The sequence below is a fragment of the Opisthocomus hoazin genome, chromosome 14 (genome assembly GCF_030867145.1).
Source record: "Opisthocomus hoazin isolate bOpiHoa1 chromosome 14, bOpiHoa1.hap1, whole genome shotgun sequence".
In the NCBI taxonomy this organism is placed as follows: domain Eukaryota; kingdom Metazoa; phylum Chordata; class Aves; order Opisthocomiformes; family Opisthocomidae; genus Opisthocomus; species Opisthocomus hoazin.
Window position 1 is genome coordinate 19,910,586 of NC_134427.1, and position 22,590 is coordinate 19,933,175.

Genomic DNA, 22,590 nt, shown 5'->3' on the forward strand with positions numbered 1-22,590 from the left:
CACATCCCCAGCCATCCTTGTGCCTGGATGTGGATGATCTTTTTCACCTTCCCAAATTTTCATACTGCAGTCATCAGTGAAGCCAGGAGCATGGTCAGGCACGGGTGCACTACAACATCATCTTGCCAACCTGCTGTCCTCAATTCCAGAGATGAAGAGTGCAAACACAATTTCTTCTCTGCCAGCTGGAGAGAGCAAGGATTTTCTAGTTCTTTTCCTTCTGAAGATCTTGTCTGTTTTGTTGTCGCATGGACACATCTGACGTGGTGGGTCTTTGGAACAACGATTTTGATTTTTAACATGGCAGTGCTGTGTGTTCTGATGAATCCAAACAGCAGGCAGCAGGCAGCCATCGCCTCCTGAGAACCCTCACAGCTAAAAGCCCTTTTCTGTCTGCTAACGCAATGCAACCAAGCTGTTTGGCTTCCTGCCTTTGGGGAACTGAGGCTGGGACACTAGCAAAGACATGTGGAAAAGAAGAAATGTAAACAAAATGCAGAAATGTATGTGAATGAAGGCGGGGGATGAGGTGCTGAAAAGAAGAGAGGGGGCTAAGTCATGAAATTTCCATGAGAAGGCAGGCTGAGAAGGAGAAGGCACAAAAAGCACCAAAGCTAAGGAAGAAAGTTAAAAGAATCAATGGAGAGATGTAAAACCCAGTTCTGGCCAACAAACTATCAGGATGAGTAAAGAACACCAGGCAGAAGCAGCTTACCTTTCGATTTTTGTGCTATGCTGCTGAGAGGTCTTTGCAAAGTGGAGAGTCTTGAATGCGTACCTGGTGCGCTGGGTAACTGCTGGGAGGATTCCCTCTTGGAGCAGTGTGAAAAGGGTGTCTCTCCTTTTTTGGTATCACTTTCATCTGGAAAGAAACCTATGTTTCTGTTCCAAAAGTGCCTCAAGAATCGAAATACCATGAGGTAAGTAGAAACAATTGTGAGATGAGAGACAAGTACCTGGAAGTTTCTTTGCAAATCACTGGTTTAGACACAGAAAGCAGGTTGGTCCTCATCATTAGTGTTACCATCTTCCTTCCAAGTTCGTCATGAAACTTAATTATTGGACAGAGGCTTCTAACTTTAATCCTTATCAGGGAACAAATAAAAATAGACTGTACTCCAGGAGCTAGACTCCCAGCTCAGTGAGTAATTACTTTGATTTCAGGATTTACAACAATGTAACTGCTCGCAATATTTTCTCTCTTCCTGTGTTCAGATTGTTTTGTCTATGCAAGCTTCCATGTTTGGACTTACAAATGCAAAGGCATATTTTATTACGGGATGCAAATTAATATTTTCTCCTACACTTTCAAGGCAGTGGCACAAGGCACTGGCACCCTCTCATCTGTTAGGAAGCAGCCTCGTTGCCCGAGTTTTCAGGGGCTGGATGTCCACCAACCAGTGCAAACAAGAGAGAGGGGTCAGTTTATTTGGAATAGCTGCCAGTGTTGCGGCGAGTAAACCTGTGCCATTTCAGGGCCCCTGCAGTGACAGATGTCACGCGTCACACAGAGGTCGTGCCAGCCAGAGGATGCAGATACAGGCTTAGGTTCAAAACATGGCAAATTTATTATTGTTCAAGGGGCTGTGTTATTTCACAACTCTCTTGCAGCTCGAATTTTCCCAAAATAGCCTATCCTTATGCCTATCGCTTTAGTCTAAGACACATTTAAAAAGCTGTATACAGACTTGGGGTTACGGGTTGAAAACTTAGCTAAAATTATTTATTTTGAAGCATCATCACTACATGACCCCAAGGAATTGACCTGATTTTTTACAGGACTAGTGAATTCTTTTCTAATAGAATGGGTGGAGGGAGGGGGGGCGGTCAGCAGAATTTATTGCTCACATACAACCTGTTCAGAGCTTGACTGTTATATCTACATCCTATCCAGGAAGATGGAAGTGTTGTTCATGTTAATAAATTATATTTTGTCTATAAACTTCCATTATCAAATGAGTAGACATTACATGCACCTACCCTAAGCCTAAAATCCTTAATCATTTAATTTGTTTTAAATTGTACTGCTGATCCATAGAACATCCACACAGGTTCACCAGTGTAACTCAGTAGACTTTGGGTCTATCGCTGCAAAATTCACAGAAATTTATCTGGAAGGTCATGTAGTCCATGTCGGACTTTTTTAAGCTTCTTGCCATTTTATACAAGCATCTGATTTCTGTAAAGAATCCGAACGAGCTGCTATAAGAAAACAATTTGAAGTAACCTGAGAGCATCGACAGAACGTTGCTCTTTCTAGGATCTTATCCTCTAAACCTTCCTCCATGTAAAGCAACGTGTTATCATTATAGTTAAATCCTTCCCTGGGAGATAAGCGAAATTATAATTTCTCATTGCCTGCTTTAGGATGCTGTATAATTTCTGACCTGCGTACACGCGGTCTCAAAAGTCAGACAGACATGTAAAGCAACTCACACGAAGATTTTTCACAGTAGTAGGCAGATGGTATCTACAGGAGACATACTCTGACAGTGCAGAAATGAACAGAAAGCCCCATGCATTTTACTTCACAGATCCTTTGCAGTCTCCTGACCCTACTGTCTGAATTAGAATTGCCTTAGACTTTCTAGTTCAGAGTTTGTTTACAGCACTGGCTTCTTCTTGTTCTTGATAGCTGTTCAAGGTTGTAAAGATCTGTCTAAAAATAAAAATTAGAACATGTCCCTTGTGCACATTTCTGTCTCCTTTCTCAAATGAGACCAACCAGAAAGCAACTGACACTCATTCTCAGAGTCTTGGTTGAATATAGAGCATTGCTGAGTACACCGGGGCACCAGTGAGCGCTGCTCTCCATGCACAATGGCTGCGTGACTCATTCTGGCAAAAGACTTGCAGTATAACCTGAGCTAAGTTGCTAGGAAGAGATGTTCTTTTTGCGGAACTCTTTGTGACAGGAAAAATAGAAGTACGTACCCAATGCGCATAGAAGCCTTCAGAGATCAGTGATAGAATTTCCTTGGTTCTCAACAGTCTGCAACGTCTGGGGCATGTAATGTAAATACTGCCAAAATTCCCTTTCCGTATTAATCTATCGGGCTCTTGCATGTTCCAGAGCCCACTTTAAATTATTAGCATCATTGTGAATTTAAGCGTATTTTGTTCTTTTTTGGCAGCTGAGTGTGCTAAGATGCCTGACATCACTGTCATTTTACCTTCTTGTCTTTCCACTTGAAAATTAAAAAGAACTTGGAAGCATTTATTCTGATTATGGACGTGCCACACAATCTTATTTCAAATATCTGTGAATATAAAAATAATTCACTTTTTGGGTATTTTCTTACACTTTTGCATTAATTGTGTTCATGAGACACTCAAAGGTACTGTCTGTGTTTGAAGAGCCTTTATTACAATATGATTTCCAAATTTCAGTAATACTATTTTCTCTTGTTTTCATGGCTAGGATGTTAGACAGAGACCGAATATAGTAAAAAGCTGTAGCTCTGTGTGGGATGTGTGTAGCCTCTTTTAGGTAGCTTAAGAAAACATTTTGATATTCAAGAACATTCCCCCACAATGTTCTTGAAAATATCTAACATTTTGTACAATCTGCTGCATTCCAAAAGGAAAAAATATTCCATAATGTTGTCTGACCTTTACATAAATGTTCTTCTTCCCTCTCCTTTTGTTCCTTCTATCTCAAGAATAGGTGTTTTAATAATGAGCAGGAATAATCACTAAAGACACAAGTATCATCTCTTTCTCCTTCTAGAGGAGTCTGTCGGTTTGATTTTTTGCAGGTTCTCATCATCATTTCATCAAAGATCTACCAGATTGCACCAGACGCCCCAGCTGGACCCCATGCGGTTGCTGGTTCTGTTGCTCTCCCAGTTAGAGAGCTGTGATGTTTAATCAGATCCCATTTTTTGAGGAATAACATTTTGGGTGACTTGTTATGATAAGTCCACACTGTTCATCCAAAAAGGACCATTTAAAAAATTGCCTATGTAGTATTCTTTAGCTTAATCCAAAAAAAATAAGCAAACCTGTTAGGAGGCATCAGCAAGCCGTGGATGCGTGCAGCTGAGAGGAGAGCAGGTCATTCCCAAGGATGGAGCTATTCTGCTTGTGTAGCGGACGCTCTCTGCCCTGGAGTTTTGTAAAACACACATGCGTCGGACAGGGCCCGCTGTTAGTGGAAAGGTTGTTTGAAGAGAGCTTTCCTGTCTGTTGACTTGCTGTATGTTATGAGCAGCTTAAGTTAACATGCTGAGTATTTTCTCTCGTGCCATATTCTCCTGTGCCACAAACAGTGCTTACAAAGAAGTAATTAGGTGGATAATTGTCTGGCAGGTACTCTCTCTGCTAACAAGGTTTCCCATCCATTACGTGCTTTACTGATTCTATTATTACCTATTGCAATATACTTTAAAAGCAATTTTTTCAGGATGCATCTTGATCTACTTTTTTCATTACCTTCACTCCTAGTGCTCATCTCTTACAGTTCATTAAACATCAGTTTTGATGGGTACACTGCTGTTCTCTCAGTTCTTCAGAGATATTACATGACTGTCTTCAATTTCCACATTTTCTTGTTACTCACATTTGTATGGTGATTTCATCAACTCTCATCTTCAAAGCTCGTCTGTGCTCAGAAGTTTTTCAGGTCTACCTCTCCATTTCTAAGCATTCTCCTATCACATAATGTTGCTTCATTTCCTGTTGAGTATCTCCTTTGCAGGAAACACCACCACAGTCCTCCTTGTTGCTCAACCCTGTAATAACGCACTGCTTCATTCATCTAGTATTCAAATTCCACTGCTTCATGCAAAACTTTCTCTAATAACATTTCTAATAAACGTACTTGTTCTTTCCCCACAGCTGTGACTCTCTAAGGGCACTGCCCAGCCCAGACTGTTGTAACATATTCCATACTTTCCATGATCCGGAATTTCTCTCTCCCTTCTCCCCCATAGTTTGTATAAAATGTATTTGTTAGTCTCATGTTCTTAGCCTTGCGATTCAACCAGATCCTTCCATCTTCTCTGCCACATGATCTGATCAGCGAAACACTACTTTCTGCCTCCTCTTACTGAGGTGTCCTTAGCTCACAGTGAACCACCTTGAACTTGACCTTTTTGGAGATGCTACAGGACCTGTAATTTTAACCAGAGTTGCACAGCTGCACAAAATCCCATTCGGGAACCTTGCACATATGTAAGAAAAAATGCTCAAAACCTAAGGACAGGAACAAAATGTAACATTTTCCAGTATTTCTAACCCCGCAGAGAATCCCTGATGACAAACTTAACAGGCAATGGTTTGTGTCAGACAATATGACAGCTATTGAGCAAACAGCTGTTGCTCCAGATGGAATATGTGTGACAGCTGGTGGGTCCAGGTGCATCGCTCTGGAATAAATCAGCAGAGCATTGGCATGTTGGTTTATTCTTGGCTGCTTTGATGGCACTTCCACCAGTTTCTTGGATGCTCTGCTCTCAATCCTTAAGAAACCACCTTTTGCACAATGGTGTATTAATGTGTTGAGATTTAAGTAATAGGGAGAGGATTTACAGTGATGATTAACAGATAAGAATTTAGGGACACAGCCTAGTCTATGAGCATATTCATCTTGTTTTTTTAAAACATGATTACAGGAGATGTTTGCTTTTCCTGTACCTTGTCTTTTAGATATTCTTAAGTTGTTCAGAAGCAGAGAGAACCTTTTACCTACTGATTGCTTATCTGTATCCTCATTTTCCTGATCGGGACACTGAGTCAGGTGCAGCAATGGCTGAACCTCTATGGAGGAAGCTGTCTACTTTCTGAGAACTGAACTAGAATCAGTAATAAATGCCACCTAGGTCCCTGAATAAGTTGGACGGATTTGACTGGAGGTTTAAATGTGTAAGGTTCTACAGCCTGTTACCAGCACCCTGAATCATCCTATTATCTGATCTGTTTTAGTGCCTAAAAGGGAAGAATATCTCCCAGTATCCCCACAAAATAATCTTGAAATATAAATCCAAAGGTTATCTAGGAAATCCCTTGTGTTTCTGACTCATTTGGTTTGGTCGTCTTTTTTCTGAGGAGAGACTGCATATCTTTGAACAACTTCTCAAGAGAACAGTGACATGGAGAAACAGTATTTTTAAAGGTGATAATCCCTTTCCTTGCTTTGATATAGACTGTGAGGGAATGCAGAAAAACAATTTACAAAATGTCTTACGGCTTGTTTTTTTCTGAGTATTTATCTTTCTTGGCTGTTTGGTGATAAAATTGTAAAGGTTCTTATAAATTACTCACAGCCTGTGTTCCCCCCATACTTACTACTATGCTTTAAAAATATATTCCTCACTAGCAGACTAGTAAAATCATGTGAGTTAAGAATCAGATTTAGTGTTCTTTGGTGAATCAGTACTTACGCTGCAGCAGTGCAGATTTTGTTTTTAATAACTGGAGTGGGAATGAGAATTCATCCTACTGAGTGTTTGATAAATGCAGTAAAAATGTTGCAGGAAGATTCACATGCTTTCTTGTACAAGAGATCCATTCCCAAGGTTGTAGCTTGTCAATAGAAAAACAGATGAGGCCTTTCTGTAAGGGGTTACACACTGACCTAGCTTTGGGTCTCCATAAAGAAAGAGAACCTGTGGAAGAGCAGGGGTAAAAAGGAAACTTGTGTCTGGGCTTGCTCTTAATCCCTTCTTCTCATCTTTGGGACCAACCATCATTATTTTAATGGATATTCCTTAAAATGATTGGAGGGGGAGGGACACTCGCAGTCAGACTTTACATTTTACTTTTGGCTGAGGGCTGAGAATATTTGGGAAAAAGAAGATCAGATGGTATCCTCTGTGCAAGTCTTCACTGGCAAGGATGGCAGACTTAGTGTTTTGTCACTGAGGAGCACAGAAGAGCGGCAGCCTTGGTGTGACACTGACATCTGACAGTTCCAGAATCTCCATGGCTATCCCACCTCTACACTGACAACTTCAAAGGAATGTAAAGAATTCACATGCCAAGAAACCTGCATTTAACATATGGGGGTTATCTGTTTAGAAAAAGGTTTATCTTCTCCCCATGAAGTGTAGAAAGTAAGTTGTTAATGTACTTCACTGCCAGAGAGCAAACTGCTCTTGCAACCAAGGAGAACTAGGCTGCTGGCCAGAAGTGTGACAATGATTTTGTGGAGCTGAGACAAATCCCTGGAAGTGCTTCTGCATGGCCTACGTCTTACCTGAGTAGATCTGATTGGAGGGTATATTTGTAGTATAAAGGAAAACACAAATGAGAACCAGCTCATTTTGTACAGTTCCTCTTCATTACTGACAACCCTTCCTGTTAAAAGGCTTGTGAATAAGCAACTTTTCTTATTGTTCAAGCAGCCATCTTTTTTCATATATGTTTCACCAACATGGTTACTGTCTCCTTGAGCCATTTATAGGTACAAAATAGCACACCCTCTGATGCTAGAATTTACCCTTTGGGCTCCAAGCTGAGTCTCCCGTTGTACAAGGCTAGAAGGAAGAGCGGGAGAAAAACTGCTTGTGAAATACAAACAGAAAAATTCCAAATGTTCAGGTCTATTCCAATTGATCTACTCGGAGAAATCCTAATGCATGGTTCCAGTTAACAGCTGTTGTAGGACCAACAGGGGGAACTCGCACCTGTTTTGCGAGTTGTCCCAAAATGACAGTAATTATTTTTATTTTTTAAAAAGTGATAACAAAAGCAATGATATGTTGAAATTGTAACTGGGGGAATATCCTGCCCAAAATAATAGAGCTATTTTAAGTGGCAGTACATTTGGTACCTAACCTGCTTGATATTTTAACTTTGTCTGTATTTGTCTTTAATTTGAAATTGCTCTGATGTCTATTGATTAGTTTCATCTGAAACGCAAGCATCTGTTACAAAATATTGACTTTTGCATCACCTTTTAGCTAAGTAGGTTAATTGAATGGTGCTTGGGGAAATTATTTCAAATGCAGCCTCTGGCTAGTATTTGTCTTCAAAGAGCTGATGGAATTGTTTGACATTTAGCCAAGATAGCTGCTAAAACTGGAGCTTGAGCAATGAGGCTGTGTAACTGAGGTCGTGATTAAAGTTACATTTTGAAGAAACTTCGTTTATTCCCTATTTAGACAAAACAAACCAAAGGCCAGATCTGGCCTCCATTAGAGTTAGCAGGAGTTTTGCCATTGTTTTAACAGTTGACTGCTGGACTATGGATATCTTAGGGAACACTCGGTACCACTGTCCTTGCCGCTTAAGTTAGCACAGAGCACTGAACTGTCATACAAACCCACCTGTATTTACAGTGGTGTTTTGTGTTGTACATCTATGTGGTACTCAGGTCAAAATAGTTTCTTTTGGTTCCAGGTTTTAGTACAAATTCAAAACCCAGTCTGGGTTTCAGTCAACACTTAGCAGTGTGCTTATATACCAAGTAACAAGTGTTGCCTCATTAAAATGAGACAGCAGGTTTCTAACACTTCACCTTCTCAAATATCGAAAGGAAAAAGAAAGAATATTTTGTCAGTTGAATCCCACTGAATATTCCTAGTAGTTTTACATTTATTTCTGAAACATTCTGGAAGAGACAATAATGTGATAAAGCACTTTTTAAAAATTACCCCTTTTCTAAAAAGTGCCCTGTAAAATGTTGATGACAAATTGTAAAGAATAGATCCTTGCTGCAAAATAATAACAGTCTCCCACCATCCGCAGAGCTGTATATCTGCCAGGAACAATCAATATTATCGAAGCATTGAAAATACAATCAGAAAAAGAGGTGCTAAGTGATTCGTTTCTCCTTTCTGTGGTCTGTGTTTTTGTAGCTCTTGTCTAAGTGTTCCACTAACATCAGGTTGCATTCCAACTACCTTTCTTCAAATATTTGTGAAGCAAAAGGTGTATGAGTCAGCATTTTGGGGTGATAATGCTTATCTTGTGTTGTATGTCCCTTAGTGGATGCTTGCTTTCGGTTGTCATTCTGTTGCAGTTAGCTAGGTGGTTCCAGGCATTCCTACACCCTGTTTGTCTTTGGGCTTTGCCTTTGCTTTACTCTGCACATGAAAAGGACCGCAGAAATGGACTGCTAGATGAGGATGAGTCGGTTTCAGTGACGATTTCTTTTCCTTCTCCAGACACTGAAGACTTTTGTATATAATTAATATGCTCCACTTATTTAGTTTGTTGATTTCATTAATCTATAATTGAAAGATATATGGATGAAGCTTGTGGAATGTAAGTTAGCAAGCTATCACGATAAGAGAAGCAGGTTGTAAAGCCCAATACAATATTTTTTCCTATATAATTTAACAAGTAACTCGATAGATAAAAATAGGCGTACTGGCTTTGCCAATGAAATTTAACTGTTTTCCAGTCAATGTGTCATAATCTATATAATGAAGAAGGATGAAACAGATTTCATTTTATATCTCTGAAGCAATTTAGTTGTTTATACTTGTAGTGAGAAGCGAATTAATCTACTTTAGTGTTACCTTTCATCAGTACTCTGCTGTCCACATTCCCCAAGTGAAAACAGCGAGCTTGATTCTTTCCTCACATTAAGAACTGCATTCCAACCTCATTGCTTTTACTATGTAATTCCTAATTAGTCTGATGTGAGATTAAAATTATCAGGTCAGTGTGTTCAACATTTAGGAGAGACCACCCTAGACTTCAGTGAGTTTATATATGCTCTCAGTGTGGGTTGTTGTCTCATGATGGAAGAGAATTTTTGAGCAGAAGACGTGCCAACAAGCATCATGGTCTATAGTAAGTTAATGAGTGTTCTTTCGCTATATTGATGCTATCCCATTAAAAGTATATGGCTTCTCAGGTATAAATTTAGATAAAATAGGCTTCCAGGCAGTCAGATATGCTGTCAAAATAGATTTCATACATACATAAATATTGAAAATACCTCGCCTGTCTAACTAGAAGAGCTCCCATTATACAAACTGGAAGAGTGTTTAAAAAATCACTACAATACTGCAACTACTTCTGCTGCCTGCTTGGTGTTCACAGTTTTCCCAGCTTGGCTGTAAACCTCTGCAGTCAGTTTTGTTTATTCACTTTTTGACTTGCCGGGTGTGCTTCCACAGCTGCTGTAAGCTCACCTAGGTGCCTGCTGCTGCCAGAAAGGGCAGTCCTGCCCTAAGCGTATGCTTCCATCACCTTCCTTGTGCCAGTATAGACGAGGGGAATGGACTGAAACTCAGCCCAACAACAGCATGGTTTTCAGCCAGATCAGTTCTGTGATCAGTCTCAGCAAATATCTGTCCAAATGCAGGCAGAAAGGAAGCAACGGGAATGCACAGCCGAGGACAGCACAGGAGAAAAAATGGGACCACAGGTTTTTGGCAGTGGGTTGCATCAGATTCCAGTGGCAGCCACAGGGTATCGCTTCACAGCATGGCATGAGCTGGCAGAACAGCGCGTTGGTGCTCTTCTCAGCTGTCTTCCCTCCCTCCCTTCTCATCCCAGTTACTTAGGTTTATTTGCCAGCTATCGCTTGCAAGACCGCTCTCTGATCCATTTGAGCTTGCCAAGTATATGGAGGGTATGAAAAGGTGGCATCTTCCACAGTTTTAGTTAATTAAATTAGCTCTGTGAAAGGTCGGAACAGAGGGGACAGATAGAGAGCAAGGAAAGTCCGAAAGAAAGGTATGCTGCTTTCACTGCCACAGCTGATTGTAGAACCACAATTCCGATGCTCAGACAGTGCTAAATATTTGATGGTATTCAGGGAATAAACGTAAAACATCTTCGTACAAATCTGAATTAATGTACTCCATTAATAATCATATAGGATTTTCTGAAGTCTTCTATTTATACAAAAAAGCAAGTGACAAAACTCTTTATTTCCAGCTAGAAGTAAATGGTTCTTCACTGAAAATGATTCCTTAAATGGTCACAGGTATGTTTGGCCTGGAGAAATATTAGTTAGCATTTGACTGTTGTTAAGTCATCCTACTAACCGGTTAATTGTTGTGGCCTACCTACTGATGCCCAGCATTCAAGTCTGAGCCAAATATAAATGGAGCTCAGAATATCCTACAAGCTGACCTGAACTAACAATTTCAGACAGCAAATAGACCATAATCCTAGCCCTGCAGGCCGTTCCCAGCTGAGTGAACTTTGCTCAGTAGTTTTATTAAATCTATAATGTGGAGTGGTTAGTGCTCCATCTATAGCTGATCCAAAAATTATTCATAAAAATTTGTTTTTAATGAAAATTGATTTTAAGCTGAATTAGACTATTCTCAAAAGACGTCTCTTTTCTGAAGGGGAAAAGATATTGGGGGAAAAAACCAGACACCTGAAAATTGGGAAGACAAATTGCTTTTGACCACAAGCATATGAAAATTTGTTCACAAACAAAACTTCCTTATTTCTTGTTGGTGTTTCTGACTTTAAAAAATGCTTTTTTAATTGAAAGTAAAAATGTTCTGTTACTCCTAAAGATCTGATAATCTGACCTGGACAGAAGGAGGGGACAGTGATGGCCATAAGTCTCACAGTGCCTTTGTTTTCAGATTCTGATGGTCCCCGGTGCAATTTAGAACAGGTTTAGATGTTGTGTTGTAGCTCAGATTTTTTATTCTAGCTTTCCATAAGTTGGGAAGCAAAGTGCTACTGCCTTCGAAACTAAAGTTGTCTTGTTCTGCCTCCGAGCCTGATAAACATCTCCTAGGGTGAGGTCTAGAACTGGGCTCATTTCACTAGGGCTCCAAAACTGGAGATGCTTCCCAGTATTTTATGTACCGAATTTTTCCTCAGAATGCAATCTGGCTCTGTAAAGGCAAGTTATGTAAAGGGAAAACTGGACACAAGAAAGACATTCTTCTTTCCAGGCATTAGTGAAAACTGAGCAGTACTAGAGGGAGACAGGAGAAAGGACCAGCTGAACTACTGCAGCTACAATGCTTGCAGCCCCGATGAGAAGTGATTATGGAGCGTGCTTCTTCAGTGCACGTGGATTAAAGAAAACCATGGTCATGTCCTGCAAGTGATGCTTGTTAAAATCCTTCCCAGCTGATATGTATGATGCAAGGCATTGTATAGGTTATTTTATACTGCAGATATCTTGATAATAGCTACCTGCAACATTTTTGTTCTGTCTATACAGGACACAGCTGGGAGCTGATACTACACTCCCAAGCGATACAATATACTGCTGAAGCTGTGATCAAAATTTCAGTCTAAAATTTTGAGATAAAAGGACAAGTGCAAACAGAAGTACCTTACAAACCTTAAAGGCAAGACTGTAGGCTCCATCCCTCTAGTATATAAATATGTCTGTGTGCATATATACACCCTTCAGCTATCAGCTTGCTACATTTAACTATCATGGAGTCCACTGTAATACAAATACATTTACCTAGATTTTACTTATGTATGGCCAGATTTTCATAAGAGCTCAAATGCTGTTTCATTACCTAATGAAATGGATAGGATTTAAATATTTCTTTAGCAACTGTGGTGACACTTTGAACTGACCTGTTCTGAAAATTCATCCCCACTTGGGAGTGCTTTGGCACAGATTGAAGTAGAACAGTTATTTGTACTTGACTTCACCATATCCCAGTGGGTCAGCGGAACCGTTATCACTTCAATATACAGCAAGTCCTGTTTTTCTTTAAAAAACAAGAGGGTATTTGTCAGGATAAGAGTCATTACATTCCTCCAGTTCTGGTATGACAGGAACTGGGGGTGGTGTGGTGCGTAGTCCAGAGTCCCCACGGGACTGTAACAAACACAGGTTCTGCCTGGGTCTATCCAGAGTAATACGCCTTGTATGTTGAGAATGAACTGGCCAAACTGGGCCTTCTCAAGTCCACTGTAGTTTAACAAATCCAGCCTCCGGCTTTAGCAGCACTTTTGTATCCAGCATATCCAGCATATACGTTGAAGTGTGAATGTGCTGAGCACCTGAGACCTACTCCCAGTTCCCATTAAAATCAACAGATCAAGTCTTTCAGTTCTCGTTCAGCCTGTGCTCAGGCAAAACCCTCGAACAGTGAGTCATGATCCCACTTCATAGGCATCGCGTTAATCAGAACCTGTCTGGATTTGGCTCGTGTCAGTTGCTTCCCTTGCTTTAGGAGACAGTTCCTTAAACTTCTGTACATCTGGGTAACATTACTACCATTTTGGTAACCTTAGCAAAAGTTGAGAATACTGTGTTTCACAAGGACCATTCGCTATTCAGAAAGATTCATGGTCTTAGAGAATAGCACACCTGACCTACATGATTGCATGAGAGCTTTTAAAGATTCTGCTTTACCAGCTGGAAATCTGAAGTGTTGTGTGAATCACTGACCTTGAGGGAATTCTTCTGGTAAATGTCACTGTACCTGCTAAATCTTTGAACTGTTAACTGGACATTGCTAACAAGGATGCTGTGTGTGGCGTGTGATCAGTGAAGGCTGATAAACCTAACAATGAGAGAGTGAACCTACCAGGTTAATTTTAATCACTGATGTAGGCCATGGAGCATTTCTTTGCAAGAACTTTGTCTTCTGCTGCCTCCTGGACTTGCCCTTCAGTGTCATGTACAACATCGCAGTGAGATTTTGAACCTGCAGAGTTCAATTGTCTTATGATTTCAGTAACATTACATACAACCTGAATCAGTAAATTAAAAAGCATAGTAGTTTGTTGGGTTCTTTTAATAGAGGATACTCTATTTGAAATCAGTCAGTGTTAATTATGTAACCTTAAAAGGGAATAAATTATAAGCTCTTGAAAATGATGAACACATTACTCTAAATCCAATGAGATTATTTGCAAAACTAAGGACTATTCATTTTATCAAGGGTAATCAGGATGTATAGACCTCATTTTAGTCTGTTACTGAAGTCCTTACAGAAATATCACAGATTTATGTGACACAGTACAAGGTTAGTTTGAAAAGTGGCCTAGCAATATGCAGTCTGGCTTCATTTTTGCATAGATACTAATGCAAGTGCACATAATTGTCATGTGAGGATTCTATGGGAAAAATGTGAACTCTTTTCATCTTGTTGGAGATTGAATTCTTCTTTCATTCTGCAGTCATTATTTGCCCAGTATCAAAATAATTCACAATAAAAATTATGCATTTTGTCAGTGATTCTGAAATTACCCAGCGCTTTGCTATAAATTTTAATTTATTTTAATTGATCAGCTGATGAAAACAAAAGAAAATCTGGCCTAATCTTGATGGCTGAATGCATTTCTGAAAGATGAATACATTTTTACTTAACATTAGTTATGGTATTTTGCAGTCATTTCCAAGAATTACTTCCTGTCTCCGTGCAGACGTGGAGATACGCCATCCTATTTACCATTTCATTGTGATTACAATTTTAATTCATTGTTCTTAGCATCGGCTGTTTGGGAAGATTTGCAGCAACTAATAATTTTAAAGGTTAATATTATTGATTAGAGAATCAAAAATACCCCAGATGTCTAAGTTCATCTCACAGGTGTAATAGCTGATCCAAGCTATTTCAACAGAGCTACAATTTTTGCCTCTGATTTGGTCTGCAAGACCTAAACTAACTCAAAATTTCCCTTCCATATGGTAAGTGGGTGTAGTAGAGCTGCATATTCTGGGAGCCATCTTCAGATGTAAAGGTATTTTGATTAGTTATCTTGCTGTAAACTGTTTGAACTCTGCACGGGAGCTCAGTGTCCTTGCTGCTGAGTCGTCCTGGCATTTCTATCTTACGTGTTCCTCCTGGAGTACAACGCCTTGGGGAGCACGGGTAAGTTGGCTTGAGCTATTGGAGATAAAGGCTGAGAAAGTGTTAGGAATATCTGGGCTTCTGAAGAAAAATTACGAGTTGCACTTGGTTGTTACTTGAGCTAAATCCGAATGTATATTTAGGGACTGCTTGGGCAATATATAGTATGGCTATAATTTGTTCAACACAAAGTGAAATTCTGTCTGGTCAAACTACTGTTAAACACCCAAATTAAAAGTTTGCTCAAGGGAAAGCAAGGGAAGGGAGGAGTCTTGCAGAAAATCTTTGCTATACTTCAGACGGATTCCTTTATTTCCTCTGCAAATGATACTTTCTAAGTAAAGAAAACGTGTTTTCAGAGAGTCAGATTTCGGTGTTAGTGTTCTGGAATTCTAATTGTGCTCAATCAGAAAAAATGCCAGCAAAATGCTACCAAGTTTTCTAGTAGCTGGGTTGGGTGAAGAAGTGAAAGAACGTGAGCAGAGACTCTTATTATTCCACTAACGTCATTTGGAATGGTACTTAGAGTTACACGTTTAAATAAACTGTTTCATATAAAAACTACTTAACTGCTTCCAAGTATGGTAATTCTAGAATCATGGATTAGCAAAATCTGAATTTTTAAGGAAATCACTTAGTGGAAGAAGAACTGTTCACTAGCAAGGCTCTTTACCTCCACGATTCTTATCTCTGTTGAAGAACTAATAAATTTGTGAAGAATAACTTCTCCTTAAAGAACTGTGTTGAGTCTACCCTAATGTGTTGTGTTTATCCAAAAACCTACCAATTCTGTTCTTTAGTACAATTTCTACCAATTTGCATAGGGCAGCCATCAGATTTACAGGTCCATCTTGGAGATTTTTTTTAGAAAGTTGGCCTCAAATTTGCCACCTTCCATTCCTTCAGGACAGAGCCTATCGTAAATAACAGACTTGACACCATGGTTAGTGTGTCCCTTAGGAGCACATAATCTTGCGTAGAACTCGTCACTCTTTGTTTTATGGGTTTGTTCCAACACCTTTTGTACTGACATTCCACTTCACGACAGAGACGCTGTTTCATTCCCTTTTAGGCAAAGCTCTGATATAACACACTTCAGAAACTCCTTCCTGGTGATCAAAGACATGAAGGGTTTGTTTAGCTTCCTACTGCAGCCTTGTCTTTTTTGGTGCGTACTGATCGCTTGTTGGCCTTACAGACTTTCTGGCAAGATTCCTTGCCTTTGATGTGTCTGAAAACGGATTTCATTCGTAGTGTTTCTGCCTTAGTAAAATGTTTCTCAGAACTATTTTTTATTTGCCTTACTTCCTTTTAAAATCTTGCTAGCCAAACTTTATGGGGTTTTTTTTCCTCTATTTGGAAACAACTAGATTTTTTGGAGAATGTCTCTGTACTTCTAATTCTCCACATGAAGCAGTCTGCACTTTTCTGGTCTTTTGTAAAGCATGTCCGCTAAGTAATGCTAAGTAATTTGTCCTGAGTATCCCATATTTCTAATGCTGTTAAGCAGTTTCCACACCACCTGCAAATATTGTACAGTTCTTGCTGCTCTTGTTTTTTAATTAAATACTGGAGTGATGGTTTTATTTTTTTTTTTTAATCTCTGTTTTTCCAAGAAGTTTAGACTGGAATTTTGGCCACTGTTGTGAGCCATTGAGTGCCTCTTTCACATAAATATTTTGAACTGGGTCTTGCATACTGCTTGGTGTTAAGGAAGAATTTTTCATCTTGTTGTTTTCCCCAATTAGCTGATCTCAGCAAGAAGTTATGAGTCTAAAATTATATCCAAAATTTTGTGTCATCTTCAGAAGTAGCTGAGAATGACTTTCACACCCATGTTTTCACTTCACCTTCCTTTTAACATATTGCTTCACCGAGTAATAACTGGTGCTAAGGCAGGCAGGTAATAAGGCATAGTCAGTCTTCAAATTATCTGCCTCTCTAACGTGGAGAGTCTGCAGTGAATCCTGCTGAGAAACGTTCTTCTGATTAACTGTTGCCAAAGAAACTGTAATGATCCCACTGTGTCAAGTATTTCTGAATGAAAAAAGTATACGTAGAGAAAAATCCTGACCTGACAAAGAAGGCTTGTGAACTAATTAGCTACTTCAGTTTCTACTGTTTCTGATTTTGTTCTCTGTATATGAATTCTGTTGTTTGCGCAGCCATTGATAAATGAATTTATAATCTTTTTCCCTCAGATGCCCAGTTTAATGTGTTTGAATAATACAAAGAAGTTTGCACAATCTGCCAGCAACGAGGCTTGTGCTAAGCCTGTTGCTCTTCCAGGTTTCACAGACGCACGGGAGTAAATGAAGAGGCTTTTGCAGATACTTACCTCACACCTATTGCTTTGCCCAGATTGGTCACAGTCTCTGTGATAACACAGACAAAATTCCTTCATTCCACTAGGATTTACAGTGGTTATTTCCTACAAATCTGATTTATAGAAAAGGAACATGACACTACCTTTTTAGACATTGTTATCAATACGATGAAAATAAACATGAAATAGATAATCGACACATCAGAATGGAGTGATTTGTTTTGTGTTTTACACTGATAGATCTCAAAATGGAGTAAAGATGTTGATATGATGAACGTAAAAGATTAGAACTGCAGTTTTCAGTTCTGCGATTGTGTCCCTTTGTGACTTTCAACAAACCATATATAATGTCAGTGCCTTGCTTTTTTATTTGGAGATTGATGATTGCTCTTCTTTGTAGAAGAGAGGTTTTATGAAGGACTTTTATTACTTTGAGGCAAACAGATAATATGGTGATATAGTGACACTTGAGATTTTACAGGGGAGGATGTTTGAACTTTCGTATTAAGCAATCTTTGCTGGGATATGCTGTTTCATAGCGATACAACCCCTACACAGCAATGACAGATGAGGATACAGCTGAGACTGCTGGATGTGATCCAATATACCAAAGGGCACAGCCTCAGATGCCCGACCCTACCTCAGCCCACTCCCAGCAGCCCTGTCACAGATGCACCTTCCATTCCCGGAGTGTTTATCACCGTCAGGACATGATTTCTTCCCCGTCAGCTCCACATCATCTTTAGTAGTTAATCACCAACCTCCTGAGTCTCATCCAGCCTTTTCCTGTTATGCACTGCATGATGAAGATTTAACCAGCCAGCCTTACGACCCAGCGCGTTCCAGGAAAACATCCCAAGTTTCCTTCATGCCCTCGCTCGGCTCCCTCCCCACGGCAGGAGCGTCCTGCTGTGCCGGCACAGCAGCCGGGGACCTTGGGAAGCCTCTGCCTCAAGTGATGGCAAACACTGGGAGAAAAGGTGTACGTAGGAGAAGCACAGAGAGATCTAAAACACATAGGCAATCAGGGGCACAGTGCGTAACTGACCTATTTCTACATCCACGGTGTTCAAGACACAGTGTATGGTACCTATGGCTGTGTTCTGTGACAGCAAGTTGCACGTGAGTAACTAACCTGTGCGATTTTCCACCCCAGTTATTGTATGTTAGGCATCTTTATCCTTGTTTGCATTCACAAGTTAACATGTAGACCACTTCAATAACACCAACTGCTTGGAGCAAAGCATGCAAGACTTCTTGAATGTTTTCATGACTCTGGAAGATGTTATAGAATCACGGAATCATAGAATGGTTTGGGTTGGAAGGGACTTATAGATCATCTGGTTGCAGCACTCCTGCCATGACCAAGGACATCTCCCACCAGCCCAGGGTGCTCAGAGCTCCATCCAACCTGGCCTTGAACCCTGCCAGGGAGGGGGCAGCCACAGCTTCTCTGGGCGGCCTGGGCCAGGGCCTCACCACCCTCACGGTGAAGAATTTCTCCCTAATATCTCATCTAAATCTGCCCTCTTTCAGTTTAGAGCTGTTCCCCCTTGTCCTGTCACTGCACACCCTTGTGAAAAGCCCCTCTCCATCCTTCCTGTAGCCCCTCCAGGCACTGGCAGCTGCTCTAAGGTCACCCCGGAGCCTCCTCTCCTCCAGGCTGAGCATCCCCAGCTCTCCCAGCCTTTCCTCACAGCAGAGGTGCTCCAACCCCCGGATCATCTCCGTGGCCTCCTCTGGCCCGGCTCCACCACATCCACGTCCTCCTTATGTTGGGACCCCAGAGCTCGAAGCCTGCTGAAGCACCCGAACTCACGGGGGTTCGTTCATGAAAATATTAATTGACCCCCGGCGCGCCGCACAACCGCCGCTGCAATCCCCCATCCAAAATGCGTTTCGGTTCCGCCCCGGGACGGACGTCGGGCCCCGGGCCGCGGCGGAACGTTTCTCGCGGGGCGAAGCGCAGGGCCGGAAGTGGCGGGCCCCGCGCGCGGCGCACATCCGGCGTCCTCCCGCCGCCCGAGCAGGCCCGCGCGTCCTCCTCGCCGCCTCATGGCCGCCTCCGTGGTGAGTCGCCGGGCCGGGCCGGACCGGGCCGAGCTTCGGCTGAGGCCGCCGACGGGGAACCGCCGATGCGTTTCGGAGGGGGAGCCTGGAGCGGCGGAGGGTGGGAGGCGGGCGGGGAGTGGAGTGTGCGCGGCCCCGCCTGCCTCTTGGGCCCCGCCGCTCCCGGGGTCCCTCGGCGGGTCCCTGCCCCGCGGCCGCAGCATTCTGTGTGGTGAGCCGGCGTAGGCTGCCTGCCTGCTTGGACGGGTCCTCAGAGGATTCAAGGGTTTTTTTCTGGTTTGTTTGGTTGTTTGGTGTTTCTTTTTAAATTATGCCTTTTCTGTGAAATGCTAGAGAGAAGGATTCCCGAGTGAGGTGATGAGAGATTGGAACAGGAGCCCGAAGAAACTGTGAGATCTCCATCCTCGGAGATGTTTAAACGTGACGGGAGATGGGACCCTGAGTAGTTGGATCTGACTTTGACGTTAGATCAAGCTCTGAGTTTGGCTCTGCTTTGAACAGGGATTTGGAGCGGATGATCTCCAGCAGTTTCTTCCAACCTAAATTATTCTCAGAATTTAAAAACATATTCCAGGCTATGGTTATTAGAACTTGTCTGGAGTAACAAAACTAACGAACCTTATTTTCCATTTAACGTACATGGCAGGTACCCTAACAGCTCATTCCAGTCTCCTGGTGTTTCTCTGATGCTCTCCCTCACAGCCCTTCTCTGTGTGGCAGCTAAATGATGATACGTTTGGCTGCGGGTTAGGAAGTCTAGGTGTGCAAGTGTGTCCTGGTTGAGAGGTAGCAGCCGTCTACTCTGAATAACTTAACAGGCCGAGTTACAATCACTGTTCTCTTACTGGGAGGTCTAATACTCTTTGTTGCCCAGTGCCAAAGAGTTTCTCTTGGCACTTGCTGGACTACAGCATCTTTAAGACTACTTTCTCATATTTGTTTGGAATTGGCCTGTGGATTCAGAAATTGCTGGAAGATAGGAAGGAGAAGAGCAGGCTCATGTCCTTACAGAGGGAGATCAAAAGAATAATCTGTAATAAGACGAGAGTATTTGGTTTTGTGGAGCAAGCAGGGATAGTTTGATAGGCTGGTAAGTGTTACGCGGTATGGAGGTTTCTCTGGATAAAAGTGTTTGTTGTGGTAATACTGGAGGATTTCTTGGTAGTTCTGGTGTATATTCATTAAAGACTGCCAAGAAAATATAAGTAGTTAAATTGTGAAGTACTGATTTGCAAGTGTTGAGAATATAATGCTGAAATAGAACAATGATAAATGGTAGTACTTTAAATTATTGTACTAGAACCAAATGCAATTCTACAGATGTATGGACAGGAAATACAGAATCGCCGCTTTCCAGGATGTCGCAGCTTAAGGTCTGTAGGAGACAAAGGGCCAAACAGCTAAACAAACCAAACAAACAACCAAATGAGATCACCGTGCGGTGGTGTGACAGCCAACGCTGTTACTTTTGGATGAATAGAAACAGAGATGTAAGGAAGATAGCAAGATGTGAGGATTGCTTGGTTTTCACCTGTGGGTATAGCATTTAAGTGACTGATACTGGAATGCATCCAGCGTGTGGGCATGTTCTCTCATTTTAATATCTATATGTCCAATTATGTATATTATTACCTGTTATATATGTATGTATAAAGGTGTTTTAAAAAATTAGACTGTGGTGGCAGTGTGATGGGGCTCTGCTGATTTTCAGAAATACATTGAGTGAATCTCATTCCTTAACTTTGTTTCAGAACAGCCACCACAGCAACAAGTGTTTTCACTGAATGCTTGCATGTTCACACCACTTGCAGCCAGCTGTAGCCCATTTTTCAATGTAAATATTTACCATTTAAATATGAGAAATATGTCAGCGTTCAAAATGAATGTTGAAACAGTCACCTGGCTAAAAGCTGATACCTCCTGCAAGTAGAAAAGGAGTTTGGAATCAATTTCAACATTATTTGACGTAATCTTTCAGTGGAGATGGAAAAGACTAACCAAAGTGACTTGTTGGAGAAATTGCACAGATGACTAGGTTGCATAAAATCACCTAAATTAACTAAGTATGATTAATTAAGTATGATTTCTTCTCTCCAGGATTTCAAAACGTACGTGGATCAAGCATGTAGAGCTGCAGATGAGTTTGTCAACATTTATTATGAAACGATGGATAAGAGAAGAAGGGTATGTAGATATTTTGACAATAGTTGGAACTGTCTTGTGCAGTTTTTGCTTGCTTTTCTAACTAGCATTGCTCTTGAAAACACGGGACAGTTGGTTACCATGTGTTGTATTGGCCAGGTTGAGACCTCTGTTCCTCTTGGACTCCCCTGTAGAGGATTCTTTGTGTTACTGTGCAGCATTGCTGTAAAAGGGGCCCTTGTAGAAAGTGCCTTAGGCTTCTTTATGATAGTAGTTCAGCTCGTGTCCAGCTGTGCTTTACAGGTGCAGGATTTGTCAGTACAGGCAGATAAAACCTACTTTATTTGTCTCTGAGGTCAGGATTTAGCTCTTTTTTTTTTTTTTCAAGCTTCTTTTGGTAGCCGTTATTACACTTCTGTTTCTGGGAGTCTGCGGGAGTGCCTGAGGATAAAGTGGAAACAGCTCGATCGGGCTCTGAAAGTCTTCATGGACCACATTGATGTGGTATCATGTAACAAATATTTGCACCAAAAGAGAGCTGTGGAGATTGATGTATTGTAATTGTAATTTAGTAACTCTTAGATTATGTGAAAATATCAGCAGTTGCGTGTTACTTCATTGTCACTTTGAGCATTAGTAGGTTAGGCGGAGATGTATCAACAGCTTGAAGGAGAGTTAGGCTGTTACTCAGCTGCCTAGGGAACATTTGGGAAGTTTAGGTCTGCTGCTGCAGATAACTGTCCTTTGTAAGTTTCCACTCTTACTGATCTTGTTCACTTTTTTTTTAAACCTGAAATTACACTTTCCTGACATAATCTGTTCTGCGTGCACCACCACCCCACCCCCCAGCAAACCAGCAATAAACTTATTATGGAGAGGTAGCACTATCCTTTTGTTAGCAACTAGTTCAGTTCTATCAGCAGCTTTGTTAAACGAATCTCATCAGTATTTAAATTTGGAGGCATATGAGTCACCATGCAACTTATAAAGAAGAATGTGTTTCAGTTAGTTTTAATTCTTGGTCAGGAGCACTGATTGTTAAAAGGAGGTGATATTTCAGGAGGACATTTTATCTGTTGAAGTAACGGCAAAAATCAGTAATTCACAACATAAGGAGCAGGTTGAGGGAGGGGATTCTGCCTCTCTGCCCCGTTCTGCTGAGACCCCCCCGGGAGTCCTGTGCCCAGCTCTGGAGCCCTCAGCACAGGGCAGACCTGGAGCTGTTGCAGTGGGGCCGGAGGAGGCCCCAGTCATGATCCGAGGGCTGGAACCCCTCTGCTGGGAGGAAAAGCTGGGAGAGCTGGGGCTGTTCAGCCTGGAGAGGAGAAGGCTCCAGGGAGACCTTAGAGC

General features: G+C 41.3%; 1 protein-coding gene across 5 annotated transcripts in view; it reads left to right on the forward strand.

The window, feature by feature from the left end:
- Positions 1 to 22,590, forward strand: part of NXT2 (nuclear transport factor 2 like export factor 2) — a 74,689-nt gene that overhangs the window by 48,729 nt on the left and 3,370 nt on the right. For 2 of the 5 annotated variants that reach the window (XM_075435547.1, XM_075435546.1), the window contains exon 2: positions 21,196 to 21,282. In XM_075435547.1, coding sequence (XP_075291662.1) covers positions 21,265 to 21,282 — 18 coding nt within the window. In that variant the 5' untranslated portion in view covers positions 21,196 to 21,264. Of the gene's footprint in view, positions 1 to 14,704; positions 14,724 to 19,020; positions 19,099 to 21,177; positions 21,283 to 22,590 lie in introns of those variants that run through there. The other 3 variants (XM_075435548.1, XM_075435545.1, XM_009945216.2) reach the window with 3 other exon arrangements.